Consider the following 20,817-nt stretch of genomic DNA (forward strand, 5'->3'; position numbering starts at 1 on the left):
ATAAATAAATCTTATAAAAAATCTTTTTTTGAGTAACCAAACCCCATTAAAAATTCAGTTACAGGAGCTGCTCATACAGTTCTACTCAGCGGTCATCCAATCCATATTCTGCACTTCAATCACCATCTGGTTCGGCTTAGCTGCTAAAGCCGACCTCTGTAGACTACAGCGAATAGTCCGGACTGCTGAACGAATCACTGGCACAACCCTTCCTACACTTCAAGAACTGTACTCTTACAGAGTGAGTAAAAGGGCTCGCAAAATCACTCTGGACGCCTCACACCCAGCACACTACCTGTTCGAACTGTTACCGTCTGGTTGGCGCTTCAGAGCACCAAGCACAAAAACAGCCAGACACAGGAAAAGTTTCTTTCCTTAGGCGATCTACCATTATGAACAGTTAAATATTCCCCTACTGTGCAATAAATATGTGCAATACTTTCTCATACGCACTTGTACACAGCACCTTATTTCAATATACAATGCAATACCTTCTCCATTCGTATTTGTACACAGCACCTTATAACCTGTATATTTGTGACAAATCTGTACACACAATTCAACATCCAGATTTTTTGACTAACTGCATCTGTTTAATGTTTATCGTCTTTTTTAATTTTCATATTTATTTATTTTGTGTTGTCACTTTATGTACACTGGAAGCTTCTGTAGCCAAAACAAATTCCTTGTGTGTGTGAAGCACATTTAGCAATAAAGCTGATTCTGATTCTGATTACATTTCATTTGCCCAAAATATTGTGAATAACTGTAAGAAAGTAAATAAATTAACAGATAAATACATAAACTAATTAATAAAGTGAAAGATTCAAAATGAAGATCAAAGTCAAATCTCATCAAATAAACACACACTTTTCCAATATATTTTATTAACTATAGTTAAATATTTTAATATTAAAAATGCCATATATTATTTATAAATTATGAACATTTTACCTAGAATTTAAGGGGTTTTTACACACTCCTTTCATTGCACGTGATAAACTAAAAAATAAAATTTTCAATAAATTTTATACATTATAAATACATTTTAAAATATTTTCCTTTCTTACAAAAGATATCCTAATGCTTCATAGTAAATTGAAAGTTATACAGTTTTGTAAGGACACGAGGGTGTTTATTCCTTTAAGATATTCTGCATTCGGCATTATTTTCATGACAATTAAGCACATTTCCCCTTCATTATTCTCATTACTGTAATGTGTCTGGATATTTTACTGACAAGGTCTTTTGTGATCCTCATTATTTCCAATGGGGCTTCTCATTAGATTCTCATTACAGCACTACACTGCTTGATGTAAAATAAAAAGTCTTAATGGACCAAACTATAGCCTTGATGTTCTACAAGCAAGCAAGCAAGCAAACAAACAAACAAACAAACAAATTAATGAATGAATAGATAAACATGCTTGCAACTAAGTGCATATAACATAAATAACTTAATTAAAGATGGATAAATAAATGGACAGACAGACAGACAGACAGACAGACAGACAGACAGACAACCAGACAGACAGACAGACAGACAGACAAGCAAATAATTAAGAAATTTATGGATGGATGGATGGATGGATGGATGGATGAGGTAAATCTATCAATAGATGGATGGGTAGACAGATCAGGGAAACCAGTCAGTGGATGGATGGGTGGAGGAAATCAGTCAATTGATGAAGGATGGATGGATGGATGGATGGATGGATGGATGGATGGATGGATGGATGGATGGATGGATTGATGGATGGACAGATGAGGGAAATCAGTCAATGGATGGGTAGATGGATGGAGGAAATCAGTAAATGGATGAATAGATGGATAAATGGACAGGTGAGGGAAATCAGTCAATGGATGGATGGATGGATGGATGGATGGATGGAGGAAATCAGTAAATGGATGAATAGATGAATGGACGGACAGGTGAAGGAAATAAGTCAATGGATGGATGGGTGGAGGAATTCAGTCAATTGATGGAGGATGGATGAATGGATGGATGGATTAAAGGATGGATGGATGGACAGATGAGGGAAATCAGTCAATGGATGGATGGGTGGAGGAATTCAGTCAATTGATGGAGGATGGATGAATGGATGGATGGATGGATGGATAGATGGATTAAAGGATGGATGGATGGACAGATGAGGGAAATCTGTCAATGGATGGATGGATAGATGGATGGAAGAGTCAGTAAATGGATGAATAGATGGATGGATGGAGGGGTGAGGGAAATCAGTCAATGGATGGATGGGTGGAGGAAATCAGTAAATGGATGGAGAATGGATGAACAGATGAGAGAAATCAGTCAATGGATGGATGGGTGGAGGAAATCAGTCAACTGATGGAAGATGGATGGATGGACAGATGAGGGAAATCAGTCAATGGATGGATGGGTGGAGAAAATCAGTCAACTGATGGAAGATGGATGGATGGACAGATGAGGGAAATCAGTCAATGGATGGATGGGTGGAGGAAAACAGTAAATGTATGGATGAAGGACGGATGGAGGAAGGAAATCAGTCAATAGAAAAATGGATGGATGGAGGAAATCACTCAATGGATGAATAGATGGATGGACTGACATATGAGAGAAATCAGTCAATGAATGGATGGGTGAAGGAAATCAGTCAATGGATGAATAGATGGATGGATGGAAGAAATCAGTTAATTTTTGGAGGATGAATGGCTGGATGAGGGAAATCAGTCAATGGATCGAAGGAGGAAATAAGCCAATGGATGAATGGATGGATGGATGTAGAAAATAAGTCAATTGATGCATCGATGGATGAGGGAAATCAGTCAATGGATGGATGGGTGGAGGAAATCAGTCAATGGATGAATCGAGATATGGATGGAGGAAATTAGTCAATGGTTGAATAGAGAGATGGATGGAGGAAATTAGTCAATGGTTGAATAGAGAGATGGATGGAGGAAATTAGTCAATGGTTGAATAGAGAGATGGATGTAGGAAATTAGTCAATGGTTGAATAGAGAGATGGATGGAGGAAATTAGTCAATGGTTGAATAGATAGATGGATGGACAGATCAGGGAAACCAGTTGATGGATGGATGGGTGGAGGAAATCAGTCAACTGATGGAGGAGGGATGGATCGATGAGGGAAATCAGTCAATGGATGGATGGGTGGAATAAAACAGTAAATGGATAGAGGATGGATGGATGGATGGATGGAAGAAGGAAATCAGTCAATAGAAAGATGAATGGATGGAGGAAATCACACAATGGATGAATAGATGGATGGATGGACATATGAGGGAAATCAGTCAATGAATGGATGGGTGGAGGAAATCAGTCAATGGATGAATAGATGGATGGATGGAAGAGATTAGTCAATTGATGGAGGATGAATAGATGGATGGATGGATTGATGGATGGATGGATGGATGGATGAATGGATGGATGGATGGATGAAGGAAATCAGTCAATGGATGGATGGAGGAAATAAGCCAATAGATGAATGAATAGATGGATAGATTGATGGATGGAGGAAATCAGTCAATGGATGGATGGGTGGAGGAAACTAGTCAATGAATGAATAGATGGATGGATGGAGGAAACCAGTCAATGGATGAATTGATGGATAGAGAGATAGATGGAGGAAATCAGTCAAGGGATGGATGGATGGATGGACAGATGAGGGAAATCAGTCGATGGATGGATGGATGGAAGGATGGATGAATGGATGGATGGATGGATGGAAAGATAGATAGATAAGCAAGCAAACAAACAAACAAACCACAAACAAATAAATAAAAAATGAATAAACATATGGATAAATTAATAAACAAACAAACAATTAAGCAAGCAAATAAATACATAAAAATATATGAATTAAAAAATGAATGAAAAATTGATAAACAGATCGATAGATAGACAAATAGATAAATAGATCGATTCATCGATAAACCGATAGATCGACAGAGAGACAGATTGATTGATAAGGCAGCATATATAGCAAGAATTATACCTTGAAATAAGGTGTGACAAAAAATAATAAAATAAATACTGAATACAGATAAACCTGGATAACAAGTGCACACCTGAAACTGCGCCTCTCAACTGCACTTGGTATTTGTAAACACACCCCTTCACTGCATCATTAATCAATGTCAACACACACAGATACACAAACCTGAAGTGTCTTTCCTCTAAGTGGTTTCTGAGCCCGTGGCCTCAATGAAAAAAGGTATTAAAAATCCTTCAGATATTGCGAACACTCAAGTGTGCAAAATGTAGTGCACACTCAAGTGTGGCAGATGACCCAATTTTCCTCACACTAGACGGCATATTCACGCTGTTGTAATGAATGATTAATCTCACGTCACATGATGGGGATTTAGAAGAGCCCCAGGAGGAAAGACCCAAGGGTTTATGCATGTGTGTGTTTTAATGCACACATCTGGGTGTTTGTTATGTGACAGAGTCGCCGGTACCTGTTTGAGTACATCCTGTGTTATGGGTGATGCAAAAAGTGCTTAACTAATGAGTCTGAACAGAAGACAAATCCCGCAGGATGTGGCGAATCAAAGCCATCGCTCTAGAGTATGAAGCATGTGTTTGGAGATGAATAGACACAAATATCAAGTCAATTTCTGGCAAATAATCATTCATTCATTCATTTTCCTTTCAGTTTAGTCCCTTTATTAATCTGGGGTCGCCACAGTGGAATGAACCGCCAACTTATCCAGCACATTTTACGCAACGGATGCCCTTCCAGCTGCAACCCATCACTGGGAAACACCCATACACACTCATTCACACACATACACTACCGACAATTTAGCTTACCCAATTCACCTGAGTGGGGTTGCAGCTGGAAGGGCAAACACTGCGTAAAAAACATGTCCTGGATAATTTGGCGGTTCATTTCACTGTGGCGACCCCAGATAAATAAAGGGACTAAGCCGAAAAGAAAACGAATAAATTAATGAATTAAAAAACTAGTTGACCATTGAAATTGGCACTTTTGTTTCTCGTTTGTTTACTGGTCCTTGAGCTTCTGTAGTTACAGTAAAACTCCACTTGGTGTCACACGAGCACAAAATGGTCTAGCCAAGCACAAAGGAACTGCAGATCAAATAGAATTCGATGGTGATTTTCATTTCACTTAATTTTTATTCATTTCTTTTCTTTTTCGGCTTAGTCCCTTTATTAATCTGGGGTCGCCACAGCGCAATGAACCTCCAACTTATCCAGCACATGTTTTATGCAGTGGATACCCTTCCAGCTGCAACCCATCTCTGGGAAACATCCATACACACTCATTCACACACATACAATACGAACAATTTAGCTTATCCAATTCACCTATAGTGCATGTCTTTGGACTTGTGGGGAAAACCGGAGCACCCGGAGGAAACCCAATCGAACACAGGGAGTACATGCAAACTCCATACAGAAACGCCAACTGACCCAGCCGAGGCTCAAACCTGCGAGCTGTGAGGTGACAGCACTACCTACAGCGGCAACGCGTCACCACTTAATTTTCTTATATGGATTTTTTTCTGAAACTGTTGACCAGGTGTTTGTGTAATGTAGTGGAGGAGGTTAAACGATAGCTTACGTGATAAATACACAAGGTAAAAAAGCGTGAATGTGACGACCTCTGTACGGTGGCTGAGAACATGCTGCAATTTGAAAAAACACATGCAATTACAAAATAAAACACCAGCAAATTAAGAAAATATCTTCATTCATTTGACAAATCCTTAAAGTGTGCGTTGTCGGCGCTAATAGCCTAGTGGTTATTGCGTCGACATATTGCATCCAGGCGCTCGCGGCGACCTGAGTTCGATTCCCGGCTCAAGGTCCTTTGCCGGTCCTTCCCCTCTCTCTGCTCCCCAAACTTTGCTGTCTGTTAATTTCCACTGTCCTGTCATCAAAGATGAAAAAAAAGTGCTGCATTTTCTCACAACACAAACAATTTGATAAAATGCGCTGCATTATTTCACTATTTGAGAAAACGTGCTACATTTTTTCATAACAAAAGAATGGAACACAACCGAAATGTTTTAAGGGGACCCAAAGATGAACAGTCATTTATTTTAATATCCAATTTCCCTTGTATTTTGTATTTATTAGCCTAAATAACCATAACCTAAATAGCCGGGTCCATCCCGCTTTTAAGGTTTCATTGAAACCGTCGTGTTCCGAGATATTTGGAAGTGTTGTGAGAAAATGCAGAATATTTTTAAAAAATGTTTATGCGTTGTGAGGATTTGCTGCATGCGTGCGGTCAAACGGATGTCAAAACAGATTAGCAATAAGTGTGAGAGATAAATGTCCAGGGGTCGTCGTACCTGGATTACTCAATTATTTGATTTGGTTATTGACGATTTGACACAATCCAGGATCGTTTCGCTCTTCAAAACTGATCTGAGGGTTGCTGTCATAGCAACAGTTCTGGTAACTCAAACCTGCTCAGGAGCAGCAGGCTTATTTCAAATAAACAGGATTAGATTAGGTAATTTCAAGCAAAGGTAATACTGAAATTATGTACCGAATGCTGATATTTTCTTACAGTAGTAACCATAGATTATACACACTTGAAAAAATAGTAAAATTGTTATATATATATATATATATATATATATATATATATATATATATATATATATATATATATATATATATATATATATATATATACACATATATATATATATATATATATATATATACATATATATATATATATATATATATATATATATATATATATATATATATACATACATATATATATATATATATATATATATATATATATATATATATATATATATATATATATATATATATATATATATATATATATATACACACACATTTATAATTTAGAATAATTAACAATTAATAACATTAAATAATTAATAATATTTATGTTTATATACATATAAGTTTAAAAATGTATATGAATCAAACTTAGTAAATAGAAGTACAAAAACGGGGGGATCTCCCAAGGGGATCAATGGATTTTTTAGATACAAATGCGTACTATTTATAGGTACCAATCCAGCTTTAGTAAAATTTGTGTAAGATAATAGACATGTACAAATTCTAATGTTTTGTATTGACAGCTAATACGTCAGTGATTTGATGCTTTGCAAAAGTTGCAGACACCTTTACTGATATCAAAACACTTTTTTGATGCAAAACTAATTTCAATTTCTTATGCTGATTAAGAAACTAAAATGTACCCAGGCCACTATAGTAAAGGAAATCTTATTTTATATAATTTTGCTCACATGGATAATTGAATATTAATCAGATGATGTCATTAAGCTGCTGTGCCGTAAGCCAATCATTGCATTGCTGATCATGATTTCAAGGATTGATAGATCTGTCTTTCACAACACACGCAGCGATCTCAGATCAGTTCATCCGGACATTTTAATCTGATTCGCGAACTTGTTTGAAGAACCAAATTAGCCAGAGATCAGTTATCAAGATTAAAAGATCCAGGATCTGCCAAATCATCTTAGATCATTTAAGCGAGGTACGAAGAACGGACCCCTGGTGTCCACAAGGCTTTAAAATGTAAATATTTACTGTCTGCTTGGCCAGGCTCAGTAAAATGAGCCCAATTACCAAGTTTCTACAACATTCTGCTTTGTAAATATGATGCCACAAACTTCTGCTATGTTTACAGGATTTTTCGTCTGATGTACAAACACAGTACACTCAATCACCTATGAAAAACATAAGACACTTATCCACAATTGATTAGATGCCTCATTTAAAGGTCTACGACAAATAGTGCTTGGGTGAATTATGTGAATAATAATAATAATAATAATATAAGAATCCCCGCAGTATGGATCTATACCCTACTGAAAAAACCAGCTTAAACCAGCCTAGGCTGGTTGGCTGGTTTTAGCTGGTTGACCAGCCTGGTTTTAGAGGGGTTTTGGCCACTTTCAGGCTGGTTTCCAGCCATTTCCAGCCTGGTCTTAGCTGGTCAGGCTGGAAAATGACCAGCTAAAACCAGCTTGACCACCTTGCCAGGCTGGAAGCCCAGCCAAAACCAGCTATGTCCAGCTTAAACCAGGCTGGTCAAGCTGGTTTTAGCTGGATTTAGCTGGTCATTTTCCAGCCTGAGCAGCTAAGACCAGGCTGGAAATGGCTGGAAACCAGCCTGGAAATGGCCCAAAACCCCTCTAAAACCAGGCTGGTCAACCAGCTAAAACCAGCCAACCAGCCTAGGCTGGTTTAAGCTGGATTTTTCAGCAGGGATATTTTCCATCTCCAGCCCTCAGTCTCCATATCAACATTTAACAGTCCCATTTTAGTTGACCGCCACTCTTATGCAAGAGTAAAATCTAGAATGTCTTTACCATCAATACTGAATGTCTTGCAAGCTGTGAGTGTGCTCTCCATTTGTAAAGGTAATGTTGTAAACATGGCTTAAAGTGTGTCTTCTGGGATTGTTGTAGTACGGTCCCTCTGGTTTCTCTGTTCTACGCTGAAGTGGAATATCTTGTCCGCGTTCTGGCCTCTGTCTCACCCCACATCGAGGATGTGTTCGCTTTACTGAGCTACCAAATGCCAACATGTCACAGCAACGCAAAGATGTGCATTAGAGAGAGAGAGAGAGAGAGAGAGAGAGAGAGAGAGAGAGAGAGAGAGAGAGAGCGAGCAAGAAAGAGAGAGAGAGAGAGAGAGAGAGAGAGAGAGAGAGAGAGAGAGAGAGAGAGAGAGAGAGAGAGTGAAGCAGAGAAAAGTGACAGACAGGGTTTGTTGAGTCTTGCCCAGAGATCGTGTGAAAGCACCTGCCAGATTTAGCTGGACAGAACGAACATGTGCTTGATAGACTATGATAGAACGAAGGGCAAATTTGCCATGACATCAGACAATCCTTTAAAATCAAACTCGCATATCCAACATGGTCGTTCAAGTCTGCACAGCATTTAGAGGCTCCTATTTGAAGGAAAACCCGCCCAGACAAGCTCTGTCATCCTTTACTTAGTGCTGTTTCAAATCCATATGGTTGACTTCGGAGGAACTGCCAGATAAACTGTACAAGTGGCTTGCTGCCATCTTGACTGTTTAAACTACGGTGGCTGAGAGAGCTCAAATGCGCTGCAAGTTAAGAAAAACACTGCACCGAAGCATGATCTGAAACACTCAGGTCACGTGACAAAGGTGATTCGAAACACTCGGGTCACATGACTAAAGTGTTTCAAAACACCAAGTCTTTGGTGTTTCAAAGCATCGTCATTTCAGAAGCGTTTCGAGACCTGGCGGTGAGTGTATTTGAACAGGTGAGTGAGTTTCTGCAAGAGCGCCCTCTGGCCTTCGGAGGAGATTTATTACAAATCACACTGTTCTTCCTTGAGAAGATGTGCAAGACAATCACATCTTTGCTCAACCTCACTTGCAATTTAAATTCGATAAATCGCCCTAGGTCATCATAACGTCACAATTTGTTGATTTTATTCTATACAAAAACAAATCTCACCAGTGCTGGATCTGATGGTTTCATTCCCCACAGTTTGTCCCAGAAGATCGTACTGATTGAGTCTAGAGCTCTCCTCTTCTACCACCACAGAGTTGGATGCGTTCTTCGTCCAGGTGTACGTCACTTCTGTCGTCGTGTAAGCATCTGCAGGGACGATTCCGCAATTAAAACTTTGCAGATGATTGTTTGCAGTTGTTTTTCAAACCAGTCAGTATGCAAGAAAGACTCTCCATGATGTCTTGGTGAACGCTTCCAGATGATACTCACAGCTGCCGAATTTGAGCGGACAGGAGTGGAAGTCCATGGGGAAATCTTCTAGATGCATCGGGCACTCAGCATGCACTGTCAACCTTCAATTTAAATGTGCAAACATCAGAAAAGCAGACATTTTATGCCATGGATTCAAATTAAAGGAACAGATCACACAGAAATGAACATTCTGTCATCATTTATTTACCATTTATTGTTCTAAACCTCATTAGCTGTTTCGATCCACCTATTTTTATGCGCAATTAGGAGATGCACATTTAAAAACAGCTCAAGGAAATGCTGAGATGTGCATCAATTTCAAAAATGTGCTTAAAAAACATGCGCATAACTGAGTAGGATAAACAATTTTCATTTGATAAGAAAGAATGAGCATAAGCTATGATGGAAACACGTATACCGAACAAATTCCAGTATGTGTATTAAAAAAAAAGTCATATGATTGTGTTATAAGAGATCATGTGATGATAAAAATGTGTGTGAATGGATAAACCAGCAGGCTGAGCACACTGTAAAACATCTGAAATGTTGTTTTGGCCATTCTAAAACGCCATTTCAGTATTAGTGTTATTATATTATTAATGACCTCCAGAATCAAGAACGTCTGCGCCACCACACGTTCATTGAATGTCTGCATTGTCTTCTGAGGCGCAAGTCGTTAATTACATACAGTAAAGATTCATGCAACTTCTCCTACCGCAGCAAATTACGTTTTTATTTCAGATATTTGACGTCAGTTAATCAGGAAGTTACGATTTTGTTCTCTTTCACTCATTGGATGGAAAAGCTGCTTTATTCGCACGTCTTTTATGCGATAGTTTTGCGCATACATTTGATTTGCACCTTTGGATGGAAACATAGCTAATGAGATTTTTTTCTGTTGATTACTTTTGTTTTTTAGAGCTATGGAATGTCCACCAGTTTCCAACATTCTTCAAAATATCTTGTTTTGTGTTCAACAGAATAAGAAACCAAGGTTTGATACCACTTGAGGGTGAGTAAATAGTTGAAAAATATTCATTTGTGGGTGAACTATCCCTTTAATGCCCTGTCTTTGAACTTTCTGCTCAATTATTTAAATGTTTTGGATAAGATTTTTTTGCAATGACATTGAATGGTTTCAAATAAATGCTGTTTGCTTAAACTTTCGATTCAGCCGTTCAAAGGTTTTGGGTAAAACTTTTTAAAAAGAAATACATATTTTTATGCAGGAAGGACACTAAAGAATGTTATAAAATGCTTCTTCTTTTCATCAAAAATCCTTAAAAAATGGATCACAGCTTACAATTATTGATAATAATAACAACAATAATGACATTTATACAATTTATAATACAATATAATAATAATAATAATAATAATAATAATAATAATAAAGATAGATAAACAATAATAATATTAATAATAATTATAATAATAACAACAATAAAAATGACATTTATACAATTTATAATACAATATAATGATATTAATAATAATAATAATAATAATAATAATAATAATAATATATAATAATAATAATAATAACAATAATAATGACATTTATACAATTATTAATACAATATAATAATAATAATAATAATAATAATAATAATAATAATAATAATAATAATAAATAACAATAATAATAAAGATAGATAAACAATAATAATATTAATAATAATGATAATAATAACAATAATAATGATATTTATACAATTTATAATACAATATAATAATAAATAATAATAAATAATAATAATAATAATAATAATAATAATAATAATAATAATAAATAATAAATAATAACAATAATAATAAAGATAGATAAACAATAATAATATTAATAATAATGATAATAATAACAATAATAATGATATTTATACAATTTATAATACAATATAATAATAAATAATAATAATAATAATAATAATAATAATAATAATAATAATAATAATAATAAATAATAATAAATAATAACAATAATAATAAAGATAGATAAACAATAATAATATTAATAATAATAATAATAATAATAATTTTTATTATTATTATTATCATTATTATTATTATTATAACAATTCTGAAGGAAGGTGTGATATTTCACGTCTTTTTACAAATGATTGCAAAATATTATATATATTTTTATATTTTTCTTGTATTTTATTAAATATTTAGCAGGTTTGCAAACCTGCTTTAATGAAATGAGCCCATTATATAATATTTAATCGTTTTTATTTATATGCACCTTTGAATCAGATTCTGAATTCATGCGCAAAAAGTAGTTGCTAATTTTCCTGCTTACACGATCAACACAATTGTGAAACTAACAGAATGATTCTTTATAAAAATCTATATTTTTTCCTTATATGGATGTCAATTATACAGTCAACCTTCTGCTAATCAAACATTCTTCAAAATATCTTCTTTTATGTAGTGATTAAATGTTAATTTTAGTGGGAAGTTGCAACTTTTTATTATTTATTTATTTTATATTGTGACGCAGTTCCCAGAGAAACGGAATAATAAATGAGAATACAGTGGGCGTGGCTTGTTTTTTTCTACTGCGAGCTGATTGGATGTAGTAAAGTAGTCTTTTCATTCAGAAAGATGGAGAAAGAGGTTTGGGGAGTTATTACAACATAACAAGACACCTCCTCCTGTAACCATTTTCGTTTGTTGTCAAAACCGACAGTTGGAGGGGCGTGGTTAAGTAAATTAGCCACGCCCAATACCTCACACAGACATAATCTGAGTATTTAACTGCAAACAAGCAGTAAGTACATTTTTAGACTTCAATTTTAGATTACAAGGGCAAACTGTTTGTCTTAATAACATGCACAGATGAATTGTTCACCACAAAACTAGCAATGCGAGCTAACAAAATCAAAGTGTTCGTTTTGATTTCATGTGTGAGCTACTTTAATTATTCAACTATTATCCACAGTATTATACAAGTCTTCCTATACATTCCTATGAGTTCTGGCAATCAATTTTTCCACTTCCATTTCTGTCTGCCTCTTTCTCTCTCTCTCTCTCTTTTAGTTTGTCTCTTTTTTCTTCCTGCACTTCACGGCTGAGTCAGGCTCTCATTGATTTGGCAGCGGCGAGGAGCGTTTGTGCTCACAGGAAGAGCTGGGAGCGAGAGAGCGATTTAGAAGAGAGAAAAAAAAGGAGAATTGAGAGGGTACGTGTTGGAGAGTGTCATGATGTGTTCTGGAGCGGCGTCAGGATGAACAGAGCAGAGTCATTATGAAAGGCCGCGTTGTTTGGAGGCTTGTGTACATGACACGCAACAATATATCACTGCTTGTGCTTTTCTGTTTCGTCTGCAGGTAATTAAAGAGACCGATGAGGATATTCACAGACTCTTGAATACGTCGGTTATAATCAGCGATGCAAAGTAATGGATTACAAACGCTTAAATTACAGTAATTGAGTAGTTTTTCCCAGGAATTGTAGATTTTTTATAGCTGTATCGGTACTTTAACTCCACTACTTTCCCTATTATTTTTTGTTTTTTTTTCTGTGGTGATTGGCAAAGGGGCAGCATGGTGGCGGAGTGGTTAGTGCTGTCGCCGGAAAGCAAGAAGGTCGCTGGTTCGAGTCCCGACTGGCTGGGCTAGTCGGCATTTCTGTGTGAAGTTTGGATGTTCTCCCTATGTTGGTTTCCTCCGGGTGCTCCAGTTTCCCCCACAATCCAAAGACATGCGCTATAGGTGAATTGGGTAAACTAAATTGGCTATAGTGTATGAGTGCGTGTGTGAATGTGAGTGTGTATGGGTGTTTCCCAGTACTGGTTTGCGGCTGGAAGGGCATCCGCTGTGTAAAAAATATGCCGTAATAGTTTGTGGTTCATTCCACTGTGGCGACAGTGTATATATATTCATTTGTTCATTTTCTTTTTGGCATAGTCCCTTTATTAATCAGGGGTCACCACAGCGAAATGAACCGCCAACTTATCCAGCATATGTTTTACACAGCAGATGCCCTTCCAGCTGCAACCCAGCACTGGGAAACACCCATACACTCTAGCATTGAAACACATACACTACAGAACAATTTAGTTCATTCAATTCACCTTTATTCAATTTAACATGTGTTTGGACTGTGTGGGAAACTGGAGCAACCCACGCCAACACAGGGAGAACATGCAAACTCCAAATGAAAGAAATGCCAACTGACCCAACCAGGGATCGAACCAGCGACCATTTTGCTGTGAGGTGACAGCGTTACCCACTGTGCCACCGTCTCGCCCTATATATATATATTCATTCATTCATTCATTCATTTTCTTTTCGGCTTAGTCCCTTTATTAATCTGGGGTTGCCACAGTGGAACGAACCACCAACTTATCCAGCACGTTTTTACACAGTGGATCCCCTTCCAGCCGCAACCCATCACTGGGAAACATCGATTTATACCCATTCACACACATATACTACGGACAATTTAGCTAACCAAATTCACTTGTATCACATGTCTTTGGACCTGTGGGGGAAACCGGAGCACCCAGAGGAAACTTACGCAAAACACAGGGAGAACATGCAAACTCCACACAGAAACGCCAACTGACCCAGCAACCTTATTTAAAATGAGCTAAAACAAAAGAATTCTGGAGATTTTTTTTTGAGAAACTTAATAGTTTTATTGTTTAATCTACTTAAATTAGTTACGTTAACTTAATGGATTTGTGTTGGGACAACATGAAAGAATTGTGTGGAACCCTGCATTTTTTACAGTGTACCTTTAGATGGGTTACTATTTACTCATGCACTGAGTAGTGTTTAGATCAGGCGTGACCAACCCTGTTTCTTGGAAATCGGCCTTTCTGCAGATTTCAGTTGCAACCCATATCAAACACACCTGCCTGTAATTATCAAGAGCTGTTCAGGTCCTAATTAATTGGTTCAGGTGTGTTTGATCAGGGTTGGAGCTGAACTTTGCAGGAAGGTCGATCTCCAGGAACAGGGTTGAGCACTTAGACCAAATACTTTTATTCAACTTTCAATGTTTTTTTTGGCACGTAATGTTACTTTTATTTTGAATACTCCTTCCACTGCTGGTTATAATGTGTGCTTTCCTGAGAGGATTTAAAGTCTGCATGAACTGCAAGCTGCGACCATTTTTTATTTGTTTTTTTCATATTGTGACGCAGTTTCTAGAGAAACTGAATAATAAAGGAGAAAACAGTGGGCGTGGCTTGTTTTTTTCTGCTGCGAGCTGATTGGATGTAGTAAAGTAGGCATTTTATGGGGAAAGATGGGGAATAGGGTTTGGGGAGAGTTATTACAACCTAACAGATTCCTCCACCTCACCATTTCTGTTTGTTGTCAAAACTGACAGTTGGAGGGGTGTGGATAAGCATGTTAGCTACGCCCAATACCTCAGACAGACATCATCTGAGAATTCAACTGCAGCTCCACACAGGAAGTTTGGCCAGAAGAATAATGGTCGTGCCCAACAGAGCCTAGTTTCTCCCTAGGTTTTTTTTTTCCTTCACTTCAATTGGTAAAGTTTACTTTTTTTCTTGCCACTGTCACCGCTGGCTTGCTTGGATCAGGACTTGTGGAGCTGCGCTTCGGTGGATTTCAACTACAGTGTTTGGACTTTCAGCAGTGAAATTTAAACCACACTAAACTGAACTAAACTGAACTTTAACTCTGAAATCTAGACTTTGCTAGAACTATGTTAAGCTGCTTTCACACAATCTACATTGTGAAAAGCACTATATAAATAAATATGAATTGAATTAAAAAACAAAACAGTGCATTTTCAGGTTTCAGTTTTAGATTACGAGGGGAAACAGTTGTTCTTTATCTAATGACACACAGATGACTTGTTCACCACAATACTAGCAATGTGAGCTTACAAAATCAGTACGTTTAGTTTGATTCCATGTGTACTTTAACTGGTTTCAGGTAAATCAGCTCCTGCAATAGTGAGTGTCATGTTTCTGAAGAGAGATGAAACATCTTCATTAGTGGCTAAATCAATGCGGAATTGAGGACTGTCACACCGTGGGAGTCGGCCAAAGAGGAATTATTGTAATTCTCAGCAAATGCAAGGTGATTCGGGGGATTTACATGAGGAATGACTCCATTTGCCACCCACTATATGAGCTAAATGGATCCTTCACCAAAATTATCAATTCTGATAGCATTACGTGAGGAAAAGGTCTGAATTAAAGTCATTATTCATTGGAAATGCACTGGAAGGCATTCAGTTGTGGGTGTGTGTCTTCCACAAAACTATTATATGACTTCAGAAGAGTTGGATTATACTTCATTAGATCACACTAATAGGCTAGATCAGTTTTTGAACAGATATTATGGCCATGACAATTACTTTTTGGTGTCAGATCTGACTTTAAAGTGATTTAAAGCTATTTAAAGTACCCCTATCATGCTTTTTTTCAGATATTACTTTTCATGTGGCGTCTAATGTAGCTGTGTGTCAAAGAAAAAGTCAAAAATATCAAAGTGCAGATAAAAGGAGTTACTGTCCTTTCTGTGAACTGCCTTGAAATGAGTCTTCAATATTTCCTACAAAACTACATGGGTTTGTAACAAATAGACATGCTTCTAGTGTAGGATTTTCATTGGCTGCCCAGTACAACATCTGTTTTGACCTGAAAACATTGCATTATATCTGTAACCTGGGGAGTGACAGAGACAACTGAGGTGGGGATCCACATGCAGGTTTAATAGCGTGGTAAGGCAAGCAGTGGTCAATACAGGGGCAAACAGATGTATGAGGGCAATACAGAGTCGTAGCCAAATTAACAAGCAGATGGTCACAAGGCAGGCAGTAAACAGGATGAAACAAATAAACAAGGCAAAGGATAGTGATGTGACATTGTGCATCGAGGCTTTGAAGCATGTATCAAAAAAACGATACATCTCACAGTGAAGCAGTGTACTGGAGATTGATTCGTTTTGCCATCATCAAGCGATCAGTGATGTCCGAAGCTTCATTTTCTTCTATACCCACGTGACTGCTTCGAATTTTGATTCAAAGGTTTAAACACCCCCATGGGTTAGTAAAGTGTATAGAGAGAGATTAGGCGTCGATTACATACATTTCTACTGTTTCAAAACTCTGCACCAGTCTCATACACCAGTAATTACACTAAAATACAATAGTATACTAGCTGGGTCAAGCTGGTCAAGCTGGTTTTAGCTGGATTTAGCTGGTCATTTTCCAGCCTGACCAGCTAAGACCAGGCTGGAAAAGGCTGGTAACCAGCCTGGAAATGGCCAAAACCCCTCTAAAACCAGGCTGGTCAACCAGCTAAAACCAGCCAACCAGCCTAGGCTGGTTTAAGCTGGATTTTTCAGCAGGGTAATTTAAAATAAAAAGGTTTTGAAGCATACTAAAGTGTATTAGAGTATTTTTTACAACTATCTTGAAAGAAAATCACTACATATCGTAGTATAGTGTCTAACGGAGGCCAGCTGGCGAATGCAGGAATTCCCATGCAGGAATTGCCGGTTCGATCCCCACTTGGAACGGGACTAGTTGGAATACGATAAACGTAAACACTTTTGAATACCTTGGATTTAACTACAGTCATCGGTGGTGTAATGTAATATACCTTATGTGTAAAAACTAGAGAAATTTGTTTATATTACTGTTGTTGTATTACTACATGAATGAGTTGGTCAGTTGTGAACATTTGACATTATTGCAACACAGTGCTTTCCCACACTTTAACCAGAAGAGGTCCTCATCGAGCACTGATTTAGAACGCTTCGAGGAACGAATCTTTTTCTGATACAATTGAGTCGAGCGCGTCACTGGTTCAGAAAGCTTCAATTCACCATCACTAACAAAGAATCAAAAACACGGTAAAGATAGACAAAGGAAACACGTTGTAATGTCACTATAGCAGATAACAGTAAACAAGACTCGCAATGAGTGTCTCAATGTGAGCTGTATATATGTATGTGTAATCAGTACTTGAGCAGCATCAGCTGTGTGTATGCAATCAGTCAGGATCAGGAACCGGTTGTGTGTGTTGCATGACTGAATATGTAGTCTATTTACAAGCAGATTTGTAGTCCTAAGTGTGTGTGAGTGTTTACCAGCGACCTCTGGTGGTTAGATCGCTGGTGATTGTGACAGTAGCTGTACTTGTGGTCTGGGTATGTTTGTTGGTGTCTTTTCATCTACAATTTTCTGCCATATTCAATTTACATGCACTTCCAAAGTCTGAGTGCAAAAGGTCACGAAAAGGTAACATATCATACATTCGCTGGCCACTATTAGGTACACCTGTCCAACTGATCGTTAATGCAAATTTCTAATTAGCCAATCACATGGCAGCAACTACATGCATTTAGGTATGTAGAAATGGTCAGGGGGATCTGCTGTAGTTCAAACCAAGCATCAGAATAGGGAAGAAAGGTGATTTAAGTGACTTTTAACGTGGCATGTTTGTTGGTGCCAGACGGGCTGGTCTTACTATTTCAGAAAATGCTGATCTACTGGGATTTTCACGCACAACCATCTCTAGGGTTAACAGAGAATGGTATGAAAAAGAAAAAATATCCAGTGAGCGGCAGTTCTGTGGGCGCAAATGCCTTGTTGATGCCAGAGGTCAGAGGAGAATGGCCAGACTGGTTCAGCTGATAGAATGGAAACAGTAACTCAAATAACCACTCGTTACAATAGATGTGCAGAAGAGCATCTCTGAACACACAACATGTCCAACCTTGAGGCAGATGGGTTACAGCAGCAGAAGACCACACCGGGTGCCACTCCTGTCAGCTAAGAACAGGAAACTGAGGCTACAATTCACACAGACTCACCAAAACTGGACAATAGAAGATTGAAGAAACGTTGCCTGGTCTGATGAGTCTCGATTTTTGCTGCCACATTCGGATGGTCAGGTCAGAATTTGGGTCAGCAGTATGAAAGCATGAATCCATCCTGCCTTGTATCAATGATTCAGGCTGGTGGTGGTGGTGTAATGGTGTGGGGGATATTTTCTTGGCACACTTTGGGCCCATTAGTACCAATTGAGCATCGTGTCAACACCACAGCCTACCTGAGTATTGTTGCTGTCCATTCCTTTATGACCACAGTGTACCCATCTTCTGATGCCTACTTCCAACAGGATAACCATGCCATGTTATAAAGCACAAATCATCTCAGACTGGTTTCTTGAACATGACAATGAGTTCTCTGAGGAATGTTTCCAGTACCTTGTTGAATCTATGCCATGAAGGATTAAGGCAGTTCTGAAGGCAAAAGGGGGACCAACCCCGTACTAGTAAGGTGTACCTAATAAAGTGGCCGGTGTGTGTATGTTTTAGGTTATGTCTTATTTCAACAGCTTCATTAAAAATAACACTAGTATTTAAAAAAAAAAGAATCACTTATGATTGCATGCTGTAAATACACATTTTTGAAATGCAAATGAGCTGCTTTTGCCTGCCTATGTTCCAGGGGGTGACGGGGCCTTTATATCTTTTGCTTCTATTACTCCAGCAAAAACAAACCTAAAACCTATATGAGATTGAAATTCCTGTTATTTAGTTTCTAAGAAATCCACTTATAAAAGCATGAAGAAACTAATGAGGATATGATATTATTTTGTGATATTTAGACACTTTCTCTAAAAGAAATGGATGGAGGAAGTCCTGAGGGAGAGAACGTTTTAAAATAAATTGAGCTTTAAAGTCTGTGTGAAGTCAAAATGTGTGTGTATATATATATAACAAACATTATTAGTCTTTAGGCAAACAATTAATCCATGCAAGTTAATAGACTGGGAAAAATGTTTGGTAATCTTCTATTAAAATCTGACCATTTGCTTCAGTGTTTGTAGTGTTGGTTCTTCTGTTGACGTCTGTTTGACTCTTCAGCCACAATATTCTTAGCCACGCCCCTCATACTGCTAGTTTGCTGTGAGAGAATGGTGTGCAAAAAGAAAGCCCCGCCCCCTACTCAATATTCCACTTCAGTTGAAAATACATCAACATACTGAATTAATGTAATTCACGCACAACAGTCTTTGTAATGTAATGTGTACTTATATAGCGCATTTATTGTGTATGGCCATACACCCAAAGTGCTTCACAATCATGTGAGAGGGGGGTGATTCTCTCCACACCACCACCAGTGTGCAGCATCCACTTGGATTATGCGACGCAGCCACAGGCCAACGGCGCCAGTGCGCTCACTACACACCAGCTACAGGGGGAGTGGAGAGACAGTGATAGAGCCAATTCGGTGGATGGGGATAATTGGGAGACCATGATCAGTAAGAGCTGATGGAGGGTATTTGGCCAGGACACCGGGGTTACAACCCCTACTCTTTATGAGAAGTGCCATGGGATTTTTAATGACCAGAGTCAGGACCCGATTTAACGTCTCATCTAAAAGACGGACTTGTGTTTGCGCTTTAAACTTGGGAAGCACAAAACTTTCCAAATGAAGTTTGTTGTATTTTTTATGCTTTTGAAACTCCTGAAAAATCCTTTAGTACAAATAACACCTTCCGTACCTCATGGTGTACAGCAGGGTGCCGTCATCTTGGATCCGCAGCAGTTTGTTGGGCATGGTCATGTTGTGCGCGACAGATTTCTTCCCGTTGTGAAAAAAAGTGTCTGGCGTCCAGATCTTACTGGCCATCAGGTTGTTCAAGCGCAGAATGTTCATCGGTCCCTCAAACCTCAGCCGTTCATCCTTCCAGCTCTGCCTGAAGAACACGTCGATGGTGTATTCCTGCCAAAAACATGAGCACATACAGTTGAAGTCAGAATTATTAGCCCTTTTTTAGAAACACATTTCTAAACATAATTGTTTTAATAATCTCTCTTTTTTATTAGAATATACAAAAAGGTACACAAATTGAGATCATACAAATACAAAGAAAATGAAACAATAACAAAAATAACAATAACAAAAACAATACAGTCAGATACTGGCTTGTGCATGTGTTTGTGTATGTATGTGTGTGTGCATGTAAAGGTAACTTGGTAAACAAGTCAGAGTACATACAAAAGGAACAATAACAAACAATAAGGGCGTACTCACACTATGTACATTTGACTTGAACCGGGTCAAAGCACGC

At 37.8% G+C, this 20,817-nt stretch overlaps 1 protein-coding gene across 1 annotated transcript in view; it reads right to left on the reverse strand.

The window, feature by feature from the left end:
- The window catches only part of LOC130240897 (gamma-aminobutyric acid receptor subunit alpha-2), a 152,583-nt gene that overhangs the window by 60,591 nt on the left and 71,175 nt on the right, over positions 1-20,817 (reverse strand). Inside the window, exons 5-7 of the mRNA XM_056472558.1 lie at positions 20,248-20,468; positions 9,756-9,838; positions 9,489-9,632 (exon numbers count right to left, since the gene is read on the reverse strand). Coding sequence (XP_056328533.1) covers positions 9,489-9,632; positions 9,756-9,838; positions 20,248-20,468 — 448 coding nt within the window. The remainder of the gene's footprint in view (positions 1-9,488; positions 9,633-9,755; positions 9,839-20,247; positions 20,469-20,817) is intronic.

This window comes from Danio aesculapii, chromosome 14 (assembly GCF_903798145.1).
Source record: "Danio aesculapii chromosome 14, fDanAes4.1, whole genome shotgun sequence".
NCBI classification, from domain to species: domain Eukaryota; kingdom Metazoa; phylum Chordata; class Actinopteri; order Cypriniformes; family Danionidae; genus Danio; species Danio aesculapii.